We start from the raw sequence: 21,238 nt of genomic DNA, 5'->3' as shown, positions 1-21,238 counted from the left end.
GAGCCCAGAGAACTTGGCCAGTGGAACTGGATCTGGGACCCGAATCCCGCCTTTGGACTGCTCGGCAGCCGGGGTGGGGGTGGGGTGGGGGGTTGCAAGCGCGGGAAGTGGGGGAGGGCAGGGGGGCGGTCCAGAGCCGAGCGAGAAAACCACGACCCAGCAGCGCACGCCCAGTCCAAACCTTCTTGGTGCCGCGCGCCGGCTGGAGGGGACAGCTCGGCAGCCTAGTCTGGCCCGGAGGAGGACCCGAACCTATTCGCGCGAGGGAGGCACTGAAGCGAGACCCTCCCCCTCCCCCAGGGACCGCGCGAGGTGACGCCCCTGGGCCTCAGTGGGCGCTTCTGGCCGTTTTCGATGTGGCAGCCTCCAGCAGCCAGCAAAATGATGAGGCAGGTACAATCTATCTAGTACGCAGATCCCAGGCTCCCCATCCCTTCCCACCTCCCCTCGGACCGGCGGCCTCAGTCCGCGGCTGGTTCGGCCTGATCTGGTAGGTGCAGTGCCCTTCGTACTTCTTGGTGTCTGACCAAATGCTCCAACAAGTCAAAGGAATTTGGGTTTTTTTTTGTTTTTTTGGTGTTTTTTTTTTTTTTTTTGGAACCTGGACCCCAGCGGAAACATAGCGTGTGCTGCTTAAGGCAGGGCGCGGGGAGAAGAGATACCTACTGACTCTCCCCTCCCAATGGCGCGCGAGTCCAGAGGTCCTGGCAAGAGATGGGGTGAGGGGTCGCGGAGATGGCACGGAGGAAGAAGTCGGGGGACATGGAGATAAGGATCCCCACGCCACGACCCGGGGACTGGAGGGCGAAACACTGAGACTCTGGATTAAATCATTGACCCCTAAGTGACATTTCCCAGCACCCCCCCCCCTTCTCTTGATGGCAAAGGGGCCAAAGCAAGATGACTTAAGTTGGTAAATTTAGAGCTCGCCTCAAGCAGGGTCTAATGGGCAGCTAAAATTATCTCGAAATAAGAGATTTTTGCCCCCTGTCCTTCCATTCCTCGAATAATCACCGGGTGGGGAAGTGGACGTCACTGCTTTCGGAGCGCTTAGAAAAGTCGGTCTGTCGCTGGCCTTCCTGCGCGGTCCCCGCCTGCCGACGGGTGGGTGCTGGAAGGGCGCAAGGCTGCAGGGGCAGACCCTCATTTGGATGGAAGGGGCTTAGGAGGAACTGAAGGCTTCGTGGAGTGGGAGCCTCCGATTCATCATCCCCTCCCTTCCAAGCTCAGGCTCGCACAAACACACACGGGCGCGCACACAACAGCCCGTCCCTGGGTCCGCTGACTCTCACCTCACACCTCTCTGGCTTGATCCCCCTGCACCGCCGGCTGCGCCCTAGGAGCTGGTCCCGGAGCAGCGAGCACCCTGGGGAGCGGTACCCGGCACGCTCGGGCGGCGGGGAGGGGGTAGGACCCACCGGTGGGTTTGGTAGCGGTTGGAAAGCGGGAAGGTTCTGAGGGGTTTGCACATTAGACCCCCAGCCGCCTTGGGGAAAGGGGCAAGAAAGATCCTTCCGCTTTGTAAAGAAAAACCTTAAATAAAAAGCAAAAAGGAGATAAAAAATATTTTTTTCAAGAAAAGGAACAAATAAGACAGGCTGAAGGCATGAACGTGTAAAGTGCAGTGAAAAGTTGAATATCTCGTGTTTTTTTTTTTCCCTGGATCTCTAAAAGGGAGATCGAGGGGGCAAACCGAAGCATATATCCCTTGGAAGTCGGGGGTATTTTTCTTTAAGAGCGGCTATGGGAAATGACCCGGTCCCCTCACTGGCCCCCGACCCCAGCCGGAGGGGCGCTGGGGCGCAGGCGTGCGCAGCGGGCGGCGCGCGGGGGCGGGCGGCGCGGCGCCGAAGGGGTTAAGGCGCTGAGCGCGGAGCCATCTGGCCGGGTTGGCTGGTTATAACCGCGCAGATTATGTTCGCGGGACTCAGAGTTGAAGGCTCCTCTCCCTACCGAGCAGCTCCGCTCGCGGCCCCCGAGAGAGCCCGGCGCAACTACTTTCTTCCCTCGCCTTTCTTTCTCCTGCTCTTTTTGTCCCCTGCTGGGGGGTGGCGGCGGCGGAGTGGGGGAGACTTTGGATGACCGAGCTCGCGTCCACCTTTCTCTTCATGTCGACGTCCCTGGAAACAGTCACACGGATGCCATGGTTACTTCTGCCACGGTAAGGGGAGGCAGGCGCGCTGGGTGGGCAGGTTCGGGGGCCCGGAGGCCCGGTAGGGGGGTGGACTGGGGGACCCGCGCGGGGCCCCGGCTCCGCACCCCGCCCCCACCCCATCGCGCTGCGCTCCCGCACTTTCCCTGGCTCTTGTCTTCCCGAAGTTTACGCCGGGATCTGCCCAGGCCGTGGCGAGATCACAGCTACCCCTGCGCGCGCACACACACACACACACTCACTCACTCTTCCCCACCTCCTCTCTCCCGTCCCTCGGCCGCCGCCGGAGAAACCGCCCAATATCTGGGAAAGTGATCAGGTTTAAGGGACCAGGATTGGAAATGGGGGGGCGGAGGCGAGGGGAAAGGGAGACGACCGAAGGGCAAGGAAGGGCTTCGGCAGAACCGCCAGCCCCTCAACATCACACCCGTCTGTTCGCGCAGAGGAGCTCCCCGCGCACCCCGTAACAAAGGGGGTGGCACGCGGATCCGCAGGGGCTAGGGAGCCGCCGCCGCTCCCCGCACGCGCCCCCGGCGCCGGGTTCGCCGCGGCGCAGGGCTCTCGACTCTCCTCCCCCTCTGGGGCCCGGCGGGGCTGGGGGAGGGGATGTGGAGCTCCGGACCTGGAGAGACGCTTCCCAGTTTGGGGAATTGAGACTCCTCGCGGCGCGGCTACCTGCCGGAGTCCCCCTACCTCCGCTCAGAGCTTCCTGGGAAACAAGCCTGCACCCCGGGGCTCGTGCAGGCCGGTGCCCACCCCACTCTGGGTCTCTGCGCCGCCGATGTCGGAGCTGCGTGCGCGGCCCGCGCCTCTGGGTCCCCGCCGGGGAGCGGCGGGCGCTGGGGGCCCGGCGATCCCTGGGGAGTCCCTCCGGTTCCTCCGGGCCAGCTCTAGGAATCGGAGGTGTGGGGAGGCTGGGAGGCCCGGGGCGCGACGCACCTAGGTCGGACTTCAGAGCCCCCCCACCTCCACCCCGCCAAGGACCAAAGTGCTCCGTGGCCCCAGAGCTCCAAGTCACACTCCGAAGGAAATTTGGGAAGTTTGGGAGTTGAAGGTTCGGGAAAGGAGAGGCTGGGTGGGGGAGGGGACAGTCCTGGTGGCTTTCGGGCGCGAGTGGGTGCGCGGAGGAGACCCTGCTTCTTTGGGGGAGTTGGGAGGCTGCGTTCCTCAAAGGCACGGAGACCGGCGCGCCGAATCGGGTGGGGGCTGCTGACTAGTTAGGATCCCTCTCGTTGGATCCCTGGCTCTGAGCTTCCAGGTGGAGGAAACTCCGAACTAGGCCGCCTGGTCTCGACCTCTGGCGGCAGGTTCAGAGGTCTGAGTGCAGGCAGCTGCCGGGAGGCAGCCAGAGCGCAGGGCTCCGAGATGGAGAGCTGGCGACTGCGCGCCTTGGACTTGTTTATGTGCGCGACGAGCAGGGGGCGGGAGCTTGGGGGTGGGGTGGGGTGGGGGCGGGCTAAAAGGGGGTGGGTGTCACCCCAGGACTCAGCCGCTTACCGACTGTGCTGGGAGACCTGCTTTTTACTGAAGAAATATCCCCTCCCACCCTACAGAACCTAGAGCCGTATCTCAACCCACCGTTCCAAACGTCAGGATGGAGAAAGTTGTAACGCGAGGGAACTTTGCCGTCGGTTCTGTTTTCCCAGCGCTCAGAAATCCACCGACGTCCTCAGCCTGCCCCCACTTAACGCCCGCCCGACACACACACAAAGAAGGTGGAGGCGTAGGATACAGGGGAGAAAATCCAACCGCCTCTGCGTTGGCCTTTAACGCTTAGGCCTCGGTATGGCGTTAGAAGAGGGGGAGATGGTAAGAAAGGGGGTTCTGAATAGTGTTGGGGGACAGAAGGAAGTCTGCGGGGCTGCAGTAGGAGCGCGCGCGGGTATGTGCAGCTGTGGACTGTTTTGTAGCTGGAAGTGGAGGGTTTGGCTCTGGGCTAACAGGATCTGGGTCCTATGGAGGGTCATCGGGGTCCTCTGGGAGCTGTGTGGTCGGGGAAGGAGGTTGTTTGGAAAATCAGAGTGCTGGCGCTCCCTCTGCTCAGTGTGCAGGTGGGGATACCTGTTTCTGAGGGTCTCTTTCGCGGGCACACGGCTGCCAAGCAGCAGGTGAGAGCATGTGGGCCCATAGGTGTACTAATGAGAAATCTGTGCCCGCTAAAGGTGTCAGAGCAGAAGGAGAGGTACGGTGTGTTACAGCAGATGGCTTGTGCGTGCTTGCACGCGCAGACACATGGAGTGGGTGTGGCGTGGGAGGGCGGCCGTAGGGGGGTGGGACGTGTGTGGAAGGTTGAGCTAGGCGCTTTCCGATTACCAAAGGGATGGTGAGCGGGGTATTATCTGCGAAGATCAGAGTGTGAACTTTGTGAATGAGATCTGGGGAATTTGGCTGGAATGGCACTGGGGTCTGTGGGGAACAGGAAAATGTGGGCTCAGACACTTATTCTAGAGAGATGGGGCATCTATTGAGAAGGATGCTGCAGTGGTTTTTGCCTTCTCCTCCTCTGCATCCCCCACCCCAGAGAGGAGGGGACTGGAGAAGGCTTAGGATGAGGGATGCACATTTAAGGGGAAAAGTCTTCTGTGCGTTGGCAAAGGGTGAGGATGTGTGTGTAAGATTGGAGTGAGCAGAGAAATGTGCTTTGCATGTCTAGTGGTGGGGATGCATGTTGTATGATGATTATAATGGGTTTTTCAATTTAATAAAGGAATTCACCATCACCAATTATTATTGATCATCAATTAAAATGTATGAAATGCCCGCTGGAGACTCAGCCCATTGCTGGGCTCTGGGGCATGGCATGGTGCCCTAGAAAAACTCTTCCCAGGGCTCAGCCAACTCCTGCAGTTTTGCCAGGAGGAACCAGGAGAGCTCGGTGCTAGAGGTTTCTTCAAGAACTGTAATTCAGTTTCAAGAAATGTTTATGGATCTTGGAGGCCAAAGGGAAGCAGACTTGAAATATATCTGGTTTTGTAGAAAGATAGGGATGATGGATAGTTTTATGTGTTGAGGAGGGAGCTGAGGGCTGTTACCATTCCTTGCAGGGAGTGTGGGCTGGGAATGGGAGGGGGCAGCAAGCCGGGTCAGAACGGAGGTCCTGATACACCTGAGGGTGGAGTTTCTGAGAGCAAGGCAGGGATGAGGCTTCCTGCATGGAGCTGCATGAGGGTGAGGCAGTGATCAGGAGGAAGATGCAAGGAAGATGAAGCTTGGGAGTGTTAGTCTCCTGGGATGACTTCTGAGCTGAGTGGAAAGCTGGCATGTGTGTACATGTATTTGTGCACACATACTGCAGGGCTGGAGGGAAGAACCTGGGAGGAGGCTAGCCTGGAGGACCAGAGGGGTGTATGTTCTGGCTCCAGTGGCGGTGGTGGGATGTATGTTTTTGCAGGAATTCTTTGGGTCCTAGGAAAGATGCAAATCGTCTTGGACGCTCAGATGTGTATCGTGTGGATCAAAGTTTGAATGGTACAGTTAAAAGAAGGGTTGCAGGCTTTTGGAAGCGTTTGGGGAGGGAGGGGAGTGTGATGTTGGTTGGGTTCATACCAGCAGGAGCTGGGGAGGTAACTCGGCTGGAGCAGGGGGAGGCGTGTGCTCTGGCCGCACACCTGCTCACCTAGAACCTCCTTTTTAAAGTCTGTTGCTGAAAGGGCGTAAGTCAACCTCTTTTATTTGACACAAGACATTTTTGAATTCCTGAAATGACAGGTGTGCCATTTTGAGGTTCTACCTTATCTGTAGGGGAAATTCATCTATGGAAGAGGGTTGATACAGGGTCTGAGCCCTGGGCAGAGGCTCTCGCAGCGGTGAGAGGATGGTGTGGTGGAGATGGAAGGCTTCCCATTGGGAACGCCTCGGTTTCAGTCCAGTTCTGCCACTTTGGAGTAGGGTTACTTCAGGAAAGTTCTCCAGTCTCTCTGATCCTTTCTTATTTCTCTTTGTGTAAAATGATATCGTCTGCCATGACTCAATGAGAGGAAAGTTCACTCTGCTCCCACCCCCGGGTCAAACCTTGGTGTGTTTAGCGGTACAGAGCCTTACTCAGAGATGACACCAATTTGAATACGGGTACTAGCATGGATGTGAACCATTGCAAAGACGGGTCCTGAACCTCTTTCTCTTTACAGTACATGTTATGTTCACTGAGTGTCTGGTGCTCATCCACTGTGCAAACAGAAGTTTCTGTGGCCGCCTCAGTTTACTCATCCATAAAATGGAGATAGCCAAGCCTAGAAGATTATTGATGGAGAGCTGTATTCCTGAAAGGTCTTTGGAGGATTCAGAAGAAAGGTGGTCCACAAATCAATGTTAGTAATGATCTGAGACAGATGTTTTCCTTTGCTGCGGACCACGACGCCAAAAGAAATGTGATTTTGAGAACAGAGAAAGTAATCGTTGTTTTTTGGCATGTTAGAATTAAAGAGGAGCAAAGTCCAGGCATCCTGGGTTGCCACGAAGGGCTGTTTTTCTCTGGGCTGTGGATCCTAGGGGGCACGGGCGGTGGATCTGCGATATGGCAGACACTCAGTGCAGCAAGTTGACGTGGCCCACTTTCCCCAGAGACAAAAATGGAGACCAGAGAAAGAGGGGCCAGAAAACCCACTCAAGCCTCCGAGTCCTCCCAGAAGTCAGCACACGCTGTCAACTGCTGGCACAGAGTCAGGCTCCCATCCTTGAGTTCAGTGGCCATAAATAGTCAGGAGCTAAGCTATTTCCATGAGGCACTAAACCAATTCCGTTGCTTTTCTTGGCGAGATTGGGCCAATTAAGTTGATTGGAAGAGGTCACTGCTGATGGCGCTCACATTCCCCAGGCGGGACAGGCCAGCAGAGTTTAATTACATAACATTTCCCATCTCCGCAGCTCTCCTCCCCGATGGATCAGATGTGCAGGCCTCCCCTTTGGCCCCTCCATCCAGGAGGGCTAATGGAGCGGACAGTTTCTGCTCCAGGCTTCTCCAGACCCTTCCCTGAGCAGCGCTCCCTCCCTAACTGTGAGGAATGTAAATCCACGTGTTGGCTGGAATGAACCCACCACCCTGCTTCCCAACCTCCTCCAGCTGCTGTTTTACTCTTTAATGAGGCAGGGAGTTTCTGGCGGTGGGGACATTGAGCTAGTGATCGTTGCTAGGGTTTTTGATTTAGCATTCTTTAAAATTGGGTCTGTTGGAGAAGGACCAGATCAGCTGGAGACCAGCTTAAGACCCGAGAGGGGCTGATGATAAGGGCTGTGGGTGTCCTTTGTGCGTAGATAGGCATGAGCAGAAAGAAAGGAGGATGGGGCTATGTGTGGGGTGGGGGCATGGGGGCATAGGAGGGGCCCTGCGTGGGCAGGAGGCATTCCTAGAGCTTGTGATGTGGGTGGCAGGTGTGTGGGTGCTTGGCTCAGATTGAATGTGTATCGTATTGTGTCTTACAGAAGACCCAGCTTGTGGAAGAAGCTGGAAGCAGCTTTTTTTTTTTCCAGATCATTTGTATCTGGGGATGGAGGATGTGTGAGCTGTTAGCAAGTATGAGGCTGGTGCAGATGGAGCCTCATTCTTGCCTGAACAGATTTCTATTAAGATCGAGGCTGGACAAAGGAAGTCTTCCAGAAGACTTACTTTAGAACCTATGAAAGCACATACAGATGGACCAAGATCTTTAAAGTCTTTTCTTGTTGTTGTTGATAGTTTTCCATACATCAGCCTTTCCTTCTACCTAAAAACACCAAGGGCCTAAGTGTGCACCCACCCCTGGTTGGTGAGAATTCATGAGCTGTTTTGTGTCCACATCTGTGTCATGGTCCTTCTCAAGCAGTCTTAACTGGAAACCCCCCGAGGCTGTCTGTCTCTGGGCATCCTCTCAGGACTGACCTCTGGCTGTCTATATGGTTTCCCTGAAGAAGGATTTTGAAGTGAAATTTGGTGTGGTCTGTTGTGATGGCTCGCTTTTCAGAAGCATCTCCAGAAAAGATGTTTGTTGAGTTCCAGACCTCCTGTGGGTTTGTTTGGTCGGGGATTTTTTAAAGGATTGAGGTTCTTGCTCACCCAAGACCATACTGATCTCAATAGACTCCCAGGCCAAGGTCATCTTAAGCAGCCCAGGGCAGCAGAAAGCCTGCTGACTTGGAGGTAGGGGACCAGCTTGCTGCCAGTCATTAGTCAGCTGTTGCTTTGTGACCCAGGCCTGGACATAGCCATCTGTCAATGGAGAACTTGAACTAGAGGATCTCAAAGTTCATCCCACCTGCACCATCAGAGGATTTTACAGTAGCTTCGATCTCTTCCTTCATCGGCACTAATGTGCTTTGGTTGGAGTGCATCTTGGCATATCCTCAATGAGCTCCTGTTTGTTTTTTTTTAATCTTTGGGGAATGGCTGAGTCAAAGGCAGAAAAGCATGTGGATAATTTGCCATACCGTTTTATTTTGGCCAAGAATGTTCTCGAAGTTGCCTCTGCCTACACAGTGTGTACAGAGCTGAAAGAGGTAGGGTTTGGCCTTCTGGTAGACCTGATGCTACTCATCCAGCATCCATGTGAATACCTGTTAGAATTAGTGTTTCTGACTAAGAGAAGTACCCACTTTGAAAATGATTGATGAGGGTGATAGTTAATGTTTGAGTACTTGCTGGACACCAGGCTTTACTGCAAATATCACGTGGTGTTATCTCAGAGCCCAAAATAATCTCTTTTGCAGCTGGGGAGACTGAGGTTATGTGAGGTTAAGGGGTCCGCTTAAGATCTCGATGTGCTGACTTTGTAGCCTGAAGCCCGTGGCCATTCCAAGTCCATCACCTGCCAGTCAGATTCTGTTTCTGCATTCCATGATGTCATCCAGGTAGGGGTTGCTTGATACCCCCTGCAAAGCCTGTCACCACACGGGTTAGCCTGCTCCACGGGAAGGTTCATTTTCACCTGCAAGACAAATGTTCAGGCTTTCTGGCCACCTGCTGGAAAGCACGTGTCAAGTCTGTCTGAGCTCCTTTCGCCCTCCCCCTGCACTTCCTGTCCTACTGACAAGGGAATCTGCCCTTCCAGAATGGGGGTATTGATTTAAGCCACAATTGCCTTCTTATAAACTCTATAAGATTGGAGTCCGACATCTGGTTTTGATCCGCTCGCCCATGAGAGGTGGTGAGTCCCAGCGTCCTCGAGACCTGTGATGAGGGTTACACAGAGTCAGAGTGAAAGAGGATAAAGAACAACGTGAGGGCTTTTCAGAATTTGGAGACCCCGCAGTCCTTGAAAGGCTGGGGAACTCCCTCCTTGTATACTGGGACCAAACATAGATTTCTTGCTGAGAGGTTGAAGGCAGGAGTTGCTGCCAAAGACTGGGGTCCCCAGGCTCTGCTTGATGCAAAGCAGAGTAGTTGTAGGGTCCCCCATCCCTGGTACTTGCTTGTTGCATGCCCTTCTCTGGGCAGTCACAAAAGTAGGGGAGCCAAAGAGGTTCTCAGGGTGCATATTGCCATCCCTGGAGGGTGTGACTTTAGGCTCTTGTCTTTTCTCCCTCCACTGACTTTCCCATCACCATTACCATACACACGTTTTCAAAGTGATGAATGAGAATGACTTTGTTCTGTTGCTGAAAGGTATTTGCAATGTGCTTGTAAATATACAACATTCACCTAATGCCTGTGCAATTGTGAGTGCTCAAAAGATTCGTGTTCGCTTTGTTTAAGATGACGTTCCATGTGTAGGGGAATGCTTTCTTCTTTGTAATAGCCCTATTATTATCAGTATTATGATACAGAGCTGGGTCTTGCGCCCCCTCCCCCACCTCTGTGTTCTCTCTGTTTTTAGGTCTGAACCCCTGGCATTTAAAAATATCCTCCCCCTCTGGCTCCAGATCGTCCCTTAGGGAATAAAGTTCAAGTTCCGAGACTGGGATTATTTCCATTCTGTGTCTAGTAGACCTCCCCCTGATGGGGCTTGTCCATTCCCTGCTTTCACTGGGTCCAGGAGGGAAAATACAGCTCTGGGAACCACTTGTTTCCCAACACGTGTGTCCCAGGATGGGAAGGACCCCAGCCCTCCTGACACCCACCTTGTTACTCCTTAAACAGCTCATCTCACCTCTTATTGTGTGCAGCTCCATCACATCTGACTCTCACATCTGACTCTCTGCGACTGCATGGACTGTAGCCCACCAGGCTCCTCTGTCTGTGGGATTTCCCAGGCTAGAATACTCAAGTAGAGTGCCATTTCCTCCTCCAGGGCACCTCTCCTTGAGAAGGACTCAAACTAGCCACGTGACCTTGAGCAAACCATGCTCCCTCCACAGGCCTCTGTTTCCTCTTGCAGAAGAAGAAGGAGTTGGACTCACTGGAAGGTCAAAAGGCCCCTGCCCATCATGACAGTTCACACGTTCCATGACTCTGCTCTTCCCCAAGCCTCCCCATGGCCCCTGCCTGGGGATTTCCGGGTATCCCTGGTGCTCTTGGAGGACTTATGTGCAGTGATGCGGAGGGGGTGGAGGAGGAAATGAAGTTATGTGATGCCAGATAAGTTCTTGAACATATGGAGGAGTGCATGTTTATAAAGTGCTGAAGAAGCAAGCTTGCCAGATTTGTGGCAGGTCTTGGATTGAGATTTGGAAGCGTCAGGAGAGGTTTATGTGGGATAAAATATCTCCTTGGGCAGCTGATTTCGGTGAGCGAAATCGGAAAGATCCTGAACCATGAGCAGGGACCCCAGACTCCGCCTCTGACAATTTGAGGAGTCACTTTCTTCCTGCGCCCCGTGGAGACTAAAGGGCTCCTGGAGGCTTAGATGATCCCTTAAACCTTTCCTGGCACATCACTAATTATGGGAACAGGTTTAGTAGAAAGGCCTGGATGGATGGATTAATGGGTAGTATGGCTTAAATGTAGAAGGAAACATCCTCAGATCACAAGAGGATACAGGTGGCAGAAATATACTCCTGTTCTTGAATTTGCGATGGCCGTGGAGGGTGATTCTGTGTGTATGTTGGACTTAGAAGGCTCTCCCTTCACCACCAGGGACATTGAAAGCATCCTTCAATCTTTCACTATTCCGACAACTAACACTTTCACTCTGGGGCTTCCCTGGTGGCTCAGACTGTGTAAAGAATCTGCCTGCAATGCAGGAGACCTGGGTTCAATCCCTGGGTTGGGAACATCCCCTGGAGAAGGGAATGGCAGCCTCCTCCACTATTCTTGTCTGGAGAATACTATGGAGCACGGTGGGCTACAGTCCATGGGGTCACAAAGAGTCAGACATGACTGAGCGACTAACACTAACACTTTTCACACCTTCGATTCACCATTCCTTTCTCCTGGCATCTTTCCTACCTCCCTGTCTTCTCAGTAGAAGATGAGCACTGCAAAGAAAGGGATCTGATCTTTTCATCTCTGTGTCCGCAACACCTTGACACATGTTGGGTGAGTAAATGCATGACGGGTCATCAGGGAGTCCAGCGGTGAGAGGCCAGGCTCAGAGAGGTGACGTGCCTTTCCACGGGTCCAGAGTCATGTCTTCTGTGTCCCATTTTTGGCCTGTCCCGAGGCTGAGGTTGGGAAGCTCACTCCCTGCCCACCAGGAAGGGCTATTCTTGCTCTCTTTAGAGACTCCCTCCTCCCCTCCCCTGTCTTAGTCTGCCAAGTCCTTCTGCAAATATGGGTTTTCATGACAGAAGAATTGTGTATCACTGCACATGAGTTAAGGAGCTTCCCAGGTGGCTCAGCCATAAAGAACCCACCTGCCAATGCAGGAGACTCAGGTTCAGTCCCTGGATTGAGAAGATCCCCTGGAGAAGGAAATGGCAACCTACTCCAGTATTCTTTCCTGGAGAATTCCATGGACAGAGGAGCCTGGTGGGCTACAGTCCCTGGGATCACAAAGAGTCAGAATTTGCGACTAAACAACAACAACGTCTCTAGACTTAATGAAAACATATGTTCAAAGATTATTCATGGCAGAAACCAACGCAGTATTGTAAAACAATTATCCTCCAATTAAAAGTAAACTTTTATTCTATTTTATTTTTTAACTTTTAAAAAAAGGTTATTCATTGAACAGCCTGTTGTTGGCTGACAAGTCTCAGGCCATGTGCTCAACGCTGGAGAAGCTGCAGAGATGAACACTGCAGCTCTGAGCTCCAGGGTCTGGGAGCTGCTGAGGCCAATGGACCACGTGCCATATACCAAATATATTTTGGCTCGTATCACTGGGCTCCAGGGAGGGGCAGGCTGAGCATGGACGTTCTAGTGCAGGGCTCCTGCGAATAATGATAGGGAATGCTCTTGAGCAGCAGCAGGCTGGAGGATCCATGAGGGTCTTCTCTTCTGCTGCAGGACAGTGGTCTTCTCCTCCCTGAGTTCCGCAGGCCAGACCAAGCCTCAGGTGAGGGATGCTCAGAGCCGGTTGTGATGGGAGCTCTTGGTTCTTCCCCGGGAGAGCTTGGGGAAGGTGCATGCTGTACAGGCGTCGGGTCTGGGTGGATGAATAGGTATGTGTGCTCACGAGTGTGCTTTCCAGCAGTTGCCCTGCTCTTAGCTCAGGCAGGGAGGTGTGTCCGCCTGAAGCTCTTCAGAGCCTCTTCTCAAGGCTGCGCTATGTCCTGTCTGTGACCACTGTTGACATGGGGACAGACTGCCACCTACTGTCCACTCCTGTCCTCTAGGAGTCCCTCCTGCTCAGGGAGCTCCTCGGCACTTTTTTTTTTTTTTTTTTCACATCCTGTTTTTAATGGGTCCGGATACCAGCAGAAAGAGAACAGACATCAGGTCCTTATTAAGTGACTTCTTTTGGAATTTAGAAGGGAGTTTTTAAAAAACATAACACATCTGTTGGATATTTTTCTTATCAGCTTAACAAAAATATTATTTGAAGGGGGCCTCATGCCTCTTCTTAATGACCCTGTTGGGTACCTGGGTGCCCTGTAGATTCCCAAGAGGAGGAAGGCTAGGTCCTGCCTTCAGGAGCCTTGCAGTCTAGTTGGGAATCAGGACAGACCTGTGAAGAAACAGGCCACAGGGTGAGGCAAGCTATGTTTGGTACTTGGCACGTGAGTAGCCGGGACCTCGGAGGCTTTGGGAGTTTGGGGGAATGAGGAGTCCTTGTAGGCCGGGTGATAGGGGAAAAACAAATGTAGACAGCTTGAGCAGGTCTGCTTTTAGCAAGCCCAGGGTTTGGTGAGTGACTCCTGAGATTGCTGCCAACAGGCTCTGAGCTGGGATCGGGGATCTGGCAGCTCCCTGTGACTCAGGGTTGTCAGTTTTGATGACACCTGGCATCGCATCCCACGTTTGCATGCAGTGGGAGATGGCTCCTCCTCTCCACCTTGTCAAGGACCAGTAGAGCCGGAGTGCCTCTTACAACCGCTGCAGGGAGGACCTCTGAAGGTGTGGTCCTGTCCTGACAGCCCCACACGTGGCGGGAGGGTGAGAACTTCCCCAGAATCACAGCGGGTGCTATACAGTACGAGGAGGTGATCGGCTTTCAGGAGGTTTCTGCCTGCTGCTTCTCTTCTGGACCATCCTTCCAAAAATGCATCTGCATAGAGCTTGAGTTGAGGTGTTTTTCCAAAAGAAACTACGTTAGTTTTCTCGTGTAGGTCATAGCTCAGATCTAAGATTGTTTCATGTTAGAATTCATTCTACCGTTGCCTTTATGGACTTGTTTTTAAAGTATCTAAGACTTCTTTTTTTCCTTCATTTTTCTTTCTGTTTTCAATTTTATTTATTTACCTATTCTATCGCATAAAAGGATTCAGAAATCCATTAGTTTTTAACCAAATCCAAATTACAGTTTTTCAGATTTAAAAAGGTCACCCATTTGTATAGAGTTATGTGTGTGTGTGTGTGTGTTAGTCACTCAGTCGTGTCTGACTCTCTTCGACCCCATGAACTGCAGCCCGCCAGGTTCCTCCGTCCATGGGATTCCCCAGGCAAGAGCACTGGAGTGGGTTGCCATTTCCTTCTCCTGTATAGATTTATAGAGAAAAAAATAATCATAACTTTCTTTGAATTAGGCAGCTAACAATTGATATAGTCATATCACATTTTAGCAAATAGAGAATATTCAGACTTGGTAGTAATTTTTAAAATTTCTAACAATATTAACTATTTTTCTGCTCAATAAAATATCAAGTGATATTTCTAGCTGGGGACAGTCCAGTGAAAATAACACTGGCGCAATATAAAGTATCTAAGACTTTTGACGGCTTTAGATTAAAATGGGGGGAAAGTTGCTTTTCATAACTCACTCTCCCACTGTTTCTTTTTCTCTTTCTTTCTTAGCATGCCAGTGATCATCCGGGAAACCGTCAGTGTATTATTCCACATTCTTGTCTTCTGGTGCGTCTGTGTGTGTGAGAGAGAGAGAGAGAACAGAGAGAAAGATATTTTAGATTGTGGTCTATTAGCAAGTCTAGGAAATCAAGTTGGATTGGGGTTGAGTTCCTGGTAGGGAGACCTCAGCTTGTCACTCTAATCCTCTGGCGTTTCCCGCTAACATTTTGGCTCTCTGTGAATCAATCGGGACTCTCTCTTCCCAGCCCCCAGCAGTGTTTTTATCTGCTTTTGGGACTGCTGTATTACGTTACCGTCTGTCTGCAGAAAGTCTTCTGAGTTCTTGGGAGACCTCTCGACAGAGGCACAGTCAAGGATGGAGCCTTAGCTTGGGTCTGAGTTTTGACTGTGAGGGGAAAAAAAGGGGAGCTTTAGCAGTTGGAGAAGAATTCCTGTTGTTTATCATGTGTTTTCCGTGGTACAGCGATGTCCGTGACTCTTACTTGAAGAGGGAGAGTGAGCAGAGGCTGAGATAGAAGTTGAAAGGGAGATTCTTCCAAGAGCAGCCAGTAGGGAGGGAGAGGCTTGCTCGGTTCCCAGCCATGAATGTGGGAGGTTTTCTGATGGTCTGTGATGTGATTTGTAATCGTGGGTGAAGGTAGGAGGAGATGGGGGAGGGGAGAGTTCCAGGTGAGGAAGCAGGTGGAAAGAGGCCCCAGGGGGGAGAAAAAACTGAAAAAGTACTCAGTCGTGTACAACTCTTTGCAATCCTGTGGACTGTAGCCCGCCAGCCTCCTCAGTCCATGGGATTCTCCAGGCAAGTATACTGGAATGGATTGCCATTCCCTTCTCCAGGGGACGTCCCAGGGATCGAGCCTGGGTCTCCTGCACTGCAGGCAGATTCTTTACCATCTGAGCCACAGGTGAGGGAAACCAGCGACTAAAAGAGCTGAGAGCAGTCCAGGACCTAGGGCACACCGGAGCAGCAAGGGGCGATGTGTCAAGGGAGGGAGGGGGTAGGAGGGAGTGGCAGCACTGAGCTTCCTCCCGACCCCCAGGGCGATGGAGCAGGTGGAGGTGGCCCAAGGGAGGGTAGAGTTAGCCTTTTGTTTTTAAAAAAGATCACTCTGGTGCAATATGGGAGATGGCTCTTCATAAAGAGTTGTTCAGTGGAAGAAGACTGTTGGTTGGATTGATGGAAGAATGAATGAATGAGTGAATAAATGAATGAAAGGCAGAGGGAGCATCAAGCCAGACTTGACTACTGGTCACTCTGACCACTGCTGGCTCCTGGGGAGATGAAGGGCTGAGGGGAGAGGGGACAGGTCATGGATCAGCGTGGCTCTGACTCTGGGAAAATGGGGACCAGTACGATAACAATGCTGAGAGGTCAGTGGGCCATGGGAGGTTCTCCCGACCTTTTTTGGTTTTCTTACATTTCTGTCCTGACTGATTTCATTCGAGATCAGGAAAGAAAGTGGCTTTTTGAGTGGTACCCAAGAAAATCTGAAACTGTAATAGTGACTTTCTCTGGAGGGGGTTGCTGGCCCTGAAGACCTTTTCATAGGCTTGGAGGAATGGGTGGACATATGATGCAGTTTCTGGGGTGTCTAGAGATCCCCCCAGTCTAGATTCTGGACATCAGATCCATCTATTGATGTTTCCTATGGATTAGTGTGTGTGTGTCTATTTCAATCTCCTAAATACCCAGTTCCACAAAGCCTGTTTTGCTCACAGTGGATCCATACAGAGAATCACTTGCAATCATGTTGGTTAGCACAGAGAAGGAAAGTATTTATGACAGTGACCTAGACAGACACTAGCATGCCATCCAGTGACTTGGCTTGCAATAATGCAGGCATGCCCCTTGGTGAAGGCGAGGGGACCAAAGAGACTCTCCTATGTTACCTTGAAAGGCTTTACTCAACAAAGACTCTCCCTTGTGCTTACTGTCCTATTCTTACCTCATACTTTGCTATCTTATAACTTTGGCCAACTCAAGTTGAATGTCTAGGAACAGGACAGAGGCATCTGTATTTTTAAAAGCTCATCAAGAGAACCGACTCATTGGAAAAGACTCTGATGCTGGGAAGGATTGAAGGCAGCAGGAGAAGGGGACGACACAGGGTGAGATGGTTGGATGGCATCACTAACTCGATGGACATGAGTTTGAGCAAGCTCCGGGAGTTGGTGATGGGTAGGAAAGCCTGGTGTGCTGTAGTCTATGGGGTTGCAAAGAGTTGGACATGACTGAGTGACTGAACTGAACTGAACTGGAAGGTTTCAACATGCACCCAAGGTTGAGAACCACTAGCTCAGAGTAGGACTTCCTCTGCCCCGTCCCTGCCCCTCTGAAGCTTCACTGTGACATTTGTCCCTTTCAGTGAGGTCCCCATGAATCCATTATAAGTTGAAAATATAGTAGTTTGAAAATGCACTGAATAATACACCTCAACTAGCAAACATCACAGCTGAGCCCCGTCTACCTGAAGTGGGTTCAAAACACTTCCATCAGCTTGCGTGCATGCCTGTGTGTTCAGTCGCTCAGTCATGTCCGACTTTTTATGACCCCATGGACTGTAGGCTTCTCTGTCCATGGGATTTTCCAGGCAAGAATACTGGAGTGGGTTGCCATGCCCTTCTCCAGAGGATCTTCCCTACCCATGGATAGAACCTGGGTCTTCTGTCTTATAGGCGGATTCTTTACCACTGAGCCGCGAGGAAAACCCCATTGAATACTGCACTGCGGGTGAAAAGTTGGATAGATGGCTGGGTAGAGAATGGCTGAAAGTATATCATGATCAAGGGGTAGCATCATGAGAGAGGATCTATGCATACTGCCAGCCTGGGAAAATGAGATCAAAATTCAAAAGTACAGTTTCTACTGAATGCATATCACTTTCATGTCCTCTTAAAGTCCAAAAATTCTAAGTCGAACTGTCCTAAGTTAGGAGTTGTCCGTTGTCTCATTGAGGGATGTTCAGCTCATTTGAGCTGAGCTCTCCTGCTCCCTCCTCATCTGACATCCGCCTCAGAAAGTGGAACCCAGAAGGGCAGATCACAGGGGCCCAGCAGATTCCAAAGTGCCCCTAATCCCATCTTCTGAAGGGGATGTTGAGGGTGAGGCTGGGGGGCAGGGGGAGAGAGAGGAGAAGAGACCGGCATTCCTAGCCCCAAGAGCTGTGCAGATACCTTCGTGCTCATCATCTGATTAATTCCCCCAACTGCCCCTCAGAGGCAGCTCTCACCCCACGCTGGAGGGCACGCGGTGTCCACAGTGCTTTCAGAGTGCAGAATGGTTTGTGGTCACTGAATGGTCAGATTTCCTTCCCTGCTTCTCCTGGGAACTTGCATTCCAGTCAGAGGCCCCATTCCTGGTGTAATTACGGAGCAAGGCTGGCGATTCCAGCATCAGTGGCTCAGCGAGAAAGTTAGCACCTCTCTCCCCTCTCGGGTCTGTGGGATCCACCCACATGTCAGGCTTAGGATGATGGTGCTCTCAAGAGGTCCACCCTGAGGACCGGCTTTAACCCATGGGCCTCCTGGTCAGAAGGCAATAGTTCGCTTGCCATTTTCCCATGAGGAAAGATGTGCAGGAGGGCAAGGGAGTGGAGAGGCAGAGAAGGAAGCTAAAATTCAAGGTCTGAAATGCCAAATGTGGTTACAGTTCCAAAGACATGTTCCTGAATTGTAAGGTGGGCCATGTGGAGTGGAGTCATCCTGCGGTTTCTCGTTTGCAAGAAGCACTGCCTGTGTCTGCTGGCAGGCAAACTAAGTACATGCTTCTCTAAGCCTCTGGCTTTGGGGTTCTCCAGTCCAAACCACTGAGCTCTGGGTTCTAAAATCATTGTGGATGGTGACTGCAGCCATGAAATTAGAAAGCTATGACAAACCTAGACAGCATATTGAAAAGGAGAGACATTACTTTGCCAACAAAGGTCCTTATAGTCAAAGCTTTGGTTTTTCCAGTAGTCATGTATGAATGTGAAAGTTGGGCGATAGAGAAGGCTGAGCACAGAAGGATTGATGCTTTTGAACTGTGGTGCTGGAGAAGACTGTTGACAATCCCTTGGACAGCAAGGAGGTCAAATCAATCAGTCCTAAAGGAAATAAACCCTGAATATTCATTGGAAGGACTGATGCTGAAGCTGAAGCTCTAATACGTTGGCCACTTGATGCAAAGAGCTGACTCATTGGAAAAGACCCTGATGCTGGGAAAGACTGAAGGCAGAAGAAGAGGGCAGCAGAGGAGACGGTTCGATGGCATCACCGATTCAGTGGACATGAAGTTGGGCAAACTCTGGGAGATAGTGGAGGATAGAAGACCCTGGCATGCTGCAGTCCATGGGGTCACAAAGAGTCGGACACAAGTTAGTGACTGAGCAACAACAACAGACTGCTGAGTAAGCCTGAGTGTAGTTGGGACCTTTGATGGAGTGATCTGCACTGACCAGATGTTGGGCCTGGGGAGGTGGTTCCTGGAAGGGTGCTAGATGGCGGTGGTGTGGCTAGGATCTGCAGCAGAGGGTATAGGCAGGTGGGGGATCACGTTCTACATGAGGCTCTGCTAGGGAATTGCCCATCAGAGACAGAGACAAGACCCACCAAAAAAGAACAATGGAAGCAGAAACCCACAGGGCTCTCTGGTGTATCCTGTGGGTGGAACTGAAGTCATTCTTGGCAATGGGTAGCTGCCACTGCCACCACTGTCCCCCCCCAACACATACACCCCACCCCGCAACACACAACCATCACCCTTGGCAATGGCTTTCTGTTTTTAAATCCAGGGACAGTAGTATTTCAAAGGGGAGGCAAGATATGAGCTGAAACATTTATATCTGGGTTCTTTTTAGGAAATTGTATTGAAATTCAGTTGATTTATAATGCTGTTAGTTTCAGGTGTACAGCAAAGTGATTCAGTTGTATATATGGTACCTTGTTGTAGTCGATAAGTTGTGTCTGACTTTGCTGCCCCATGAACTGCAGCTCGCCAGGCTCCTCTGTCCATGGAATTCTTCAGGCAAGAATACTGGAGTGGGTTGTCATTTCCTTCTTCAGGGAATCTCCCCGACCCAGGGATCAAACCCACGTCTCCTGCATTGGCAGGCGGACTCATTCTTTACCACTGAGCCACATGGGAAGCCCCAGGGATCATGGTGAAGGAATGCAAACTTCATGACAGTGAACTATATGGAGAATTGATACTTAAGCAAGAGAATCCAGGTTCTAGTCACTAATAGTCACAACCTCTCAAAGCCTTGGTATCCTCTTTTGTAAACTAGGATTATAAACCCCAGGGATTTAGCATATTAGGGTAAAGTTTCAGATGAGATAATGCATAGGAAAGTGCTTTGCAAGCTGTAAATTCCTTTACAAATACATGTTGTGGTTGAAACTGGTGTATTCTTATGTTAATAACATAGTGTTCTTTTTGGTAGGCAGCTTTCCTCCAAGTCAGCCTGGGAAAATATTCCTTAAAAGAGATGCTGTAGCACTGAAAGTTGGGGAGAGAGCCTTCAGGAGGCACCATAAGAAATGGGAAGAAATGTTACCGCTCTGTCTTGGAAGCATCAACGTTATTCCTTGACAATTTTCTGATGATGTCATCTGGGGTGTAAGTTCAGTGAAAGTGAACATGTTAGTCACTCAGTTGTGTCTGACTCTTTGTGATCCCACCAGGCTCCTCTGTCCATGGAATCTCCAGGCGAGAATACTGGAGTGGGTTGCCATTCCATTCTCCAGAGGATCTTCCTGACCCAGGGATTGAACCCGGGTCTCCTGCCTTGCAGGCAGATCCTTTACCACCTGAGCCACCAGGGAAGCCTGTAATCTCAGCGTGCTGACATTCGGGAGGGGCGGATGGAACTGACCACTGGAAGCAGACAAGCGTGTGGCAGTCAAGATGTGGTCCAGGAAACTTGAGTTCATGTCAGCGTGGGTTCTTCTTCCCTTCTGCAAGGCCATTCCCTGAGTCTGTCCCCAGCTGCTGCTTCTCGTCATCCTTTCTCTACACTGTTACCTCTGCATTCTTGAGACAGAACTTCCCTTCCAGCAGCATCATGGGTCTGGTCTCAAAGTTCATATATGACTTACCCTGCCTTTTTGTTTATTATTTCATCATTATGAAAACCCCCTCGAGACATCCCTGTTCTCGCTTTGTGGAGGTACTGCCTTGTCTCTGTGAGATTATGAAATATTCAAGGTTCTTTTCTCTTTGCCCTTTTAGCTGCCTCTAGGGGGTTGAGTTTTTCTGGTAGTAGAGTTAGCTGTTTCTTTTCATGCTGCCAGCTTTCCTTTGAGAGTGGTTGGTTACTCTTATTGCCGGGCTATCTTATATGGCAGATTCTTCTACATTCATTGCGTGTGGATTCAGTGCGTGGTATCAGCTTCTAGATTCTCTGTGGCTTTTTGAACGTGTGCTTTCTTTTAGAGATTCCTTAACAGTTCCTGATCAATGAAAATCTCCCTTCTTGTTTCCAAGCCTAGACAGTTATAAATGCATTTTTAATGTGCTTTCTGTTATTGTATGGACTTCATACAGTAACACCTGGACCACACCTCAACTGCCCCATGCTTGTCCGCTTCCAACAGACAGTTCCATCCACCCCTTCCGAATGGCAGAATATAGGCTCAGATGGTAAAGAATCTGCCCTTAAGACAGGAGGGTTGCAGTGGGTATGCAGTCTGCCATCTCAAAATAGGAATCCCTTCAAAGTTCTTAAGAATCTTAAGTGGAATGTTTAAGCCAGGGTGGAGATAACAGTGATAAAACTTCGACTGCTTTGCACAGAGCTTATTGTAGATAGACAAAGCTGTTGTGTTAGCTGTGCATTATTATAGTTGAAATAGAG

General features: G+C 51.1%; 1 protein-coding gene across 3 annotated transcripts in view; it reads left to right on the top strand.

The window, feature by feature from the left end:
- The first annotated feature begins 1,787 nt into the window (after nucleotides 1–1,787).
- Nucleotides 1,788–21,238, top strand: part of NTF3 (neurotrophin 3) — a 76,529-nt gene continuing 57,078 nt past the window's right edge. The window contains exons 1-3 of one of the 3 annotated variants that reach the window (XR_014081416.1): nucleotides 2,673–3,191; nucleotides 3,706–3,935; nucleotides 6,280–6,592. Coding sequence is in view for 2 of the 3 variants with exons in the window: in XM_081587342.1 (XP_081443468.1) it covers nucleotides 3,938–3,961 (24 nt within the window). In the remaining variant the exon portion in view is untranslated. Of the gene's footprint in view, nucleotides 2,162–2,672; nucleotides 3,192–3,705; nucleotides 3,962–6,279; nucleotides 6,593–21,238 lie in introns of those variants that run through there. The other 2 variants (XM_081587342.1, XM_081587343.1) reach the window with 2 other exon arrangements.

Source organism: Giraffa tippelskirchi, chromosome 4 (genome assembly GCF_054371585.1).
Source record: "Giraffa tippelskirchi isolate mGirTip1 chromosome 4, T2T-mGirTip1v1.2.pri, whole genome shotgun sequence".
Taxonomy (NCBI): domain Eukaryota; kingdom Metazoa; phylum Chordata; class Mammalia; order Artiodactyla; family Giraffidae; genus Giraffa; species Giraffa tippelskirchi.
Note: the sequence above shows the minus strand (reverse complement) of the source record. Positions and strands in the feature narration are given on the sequence as shown.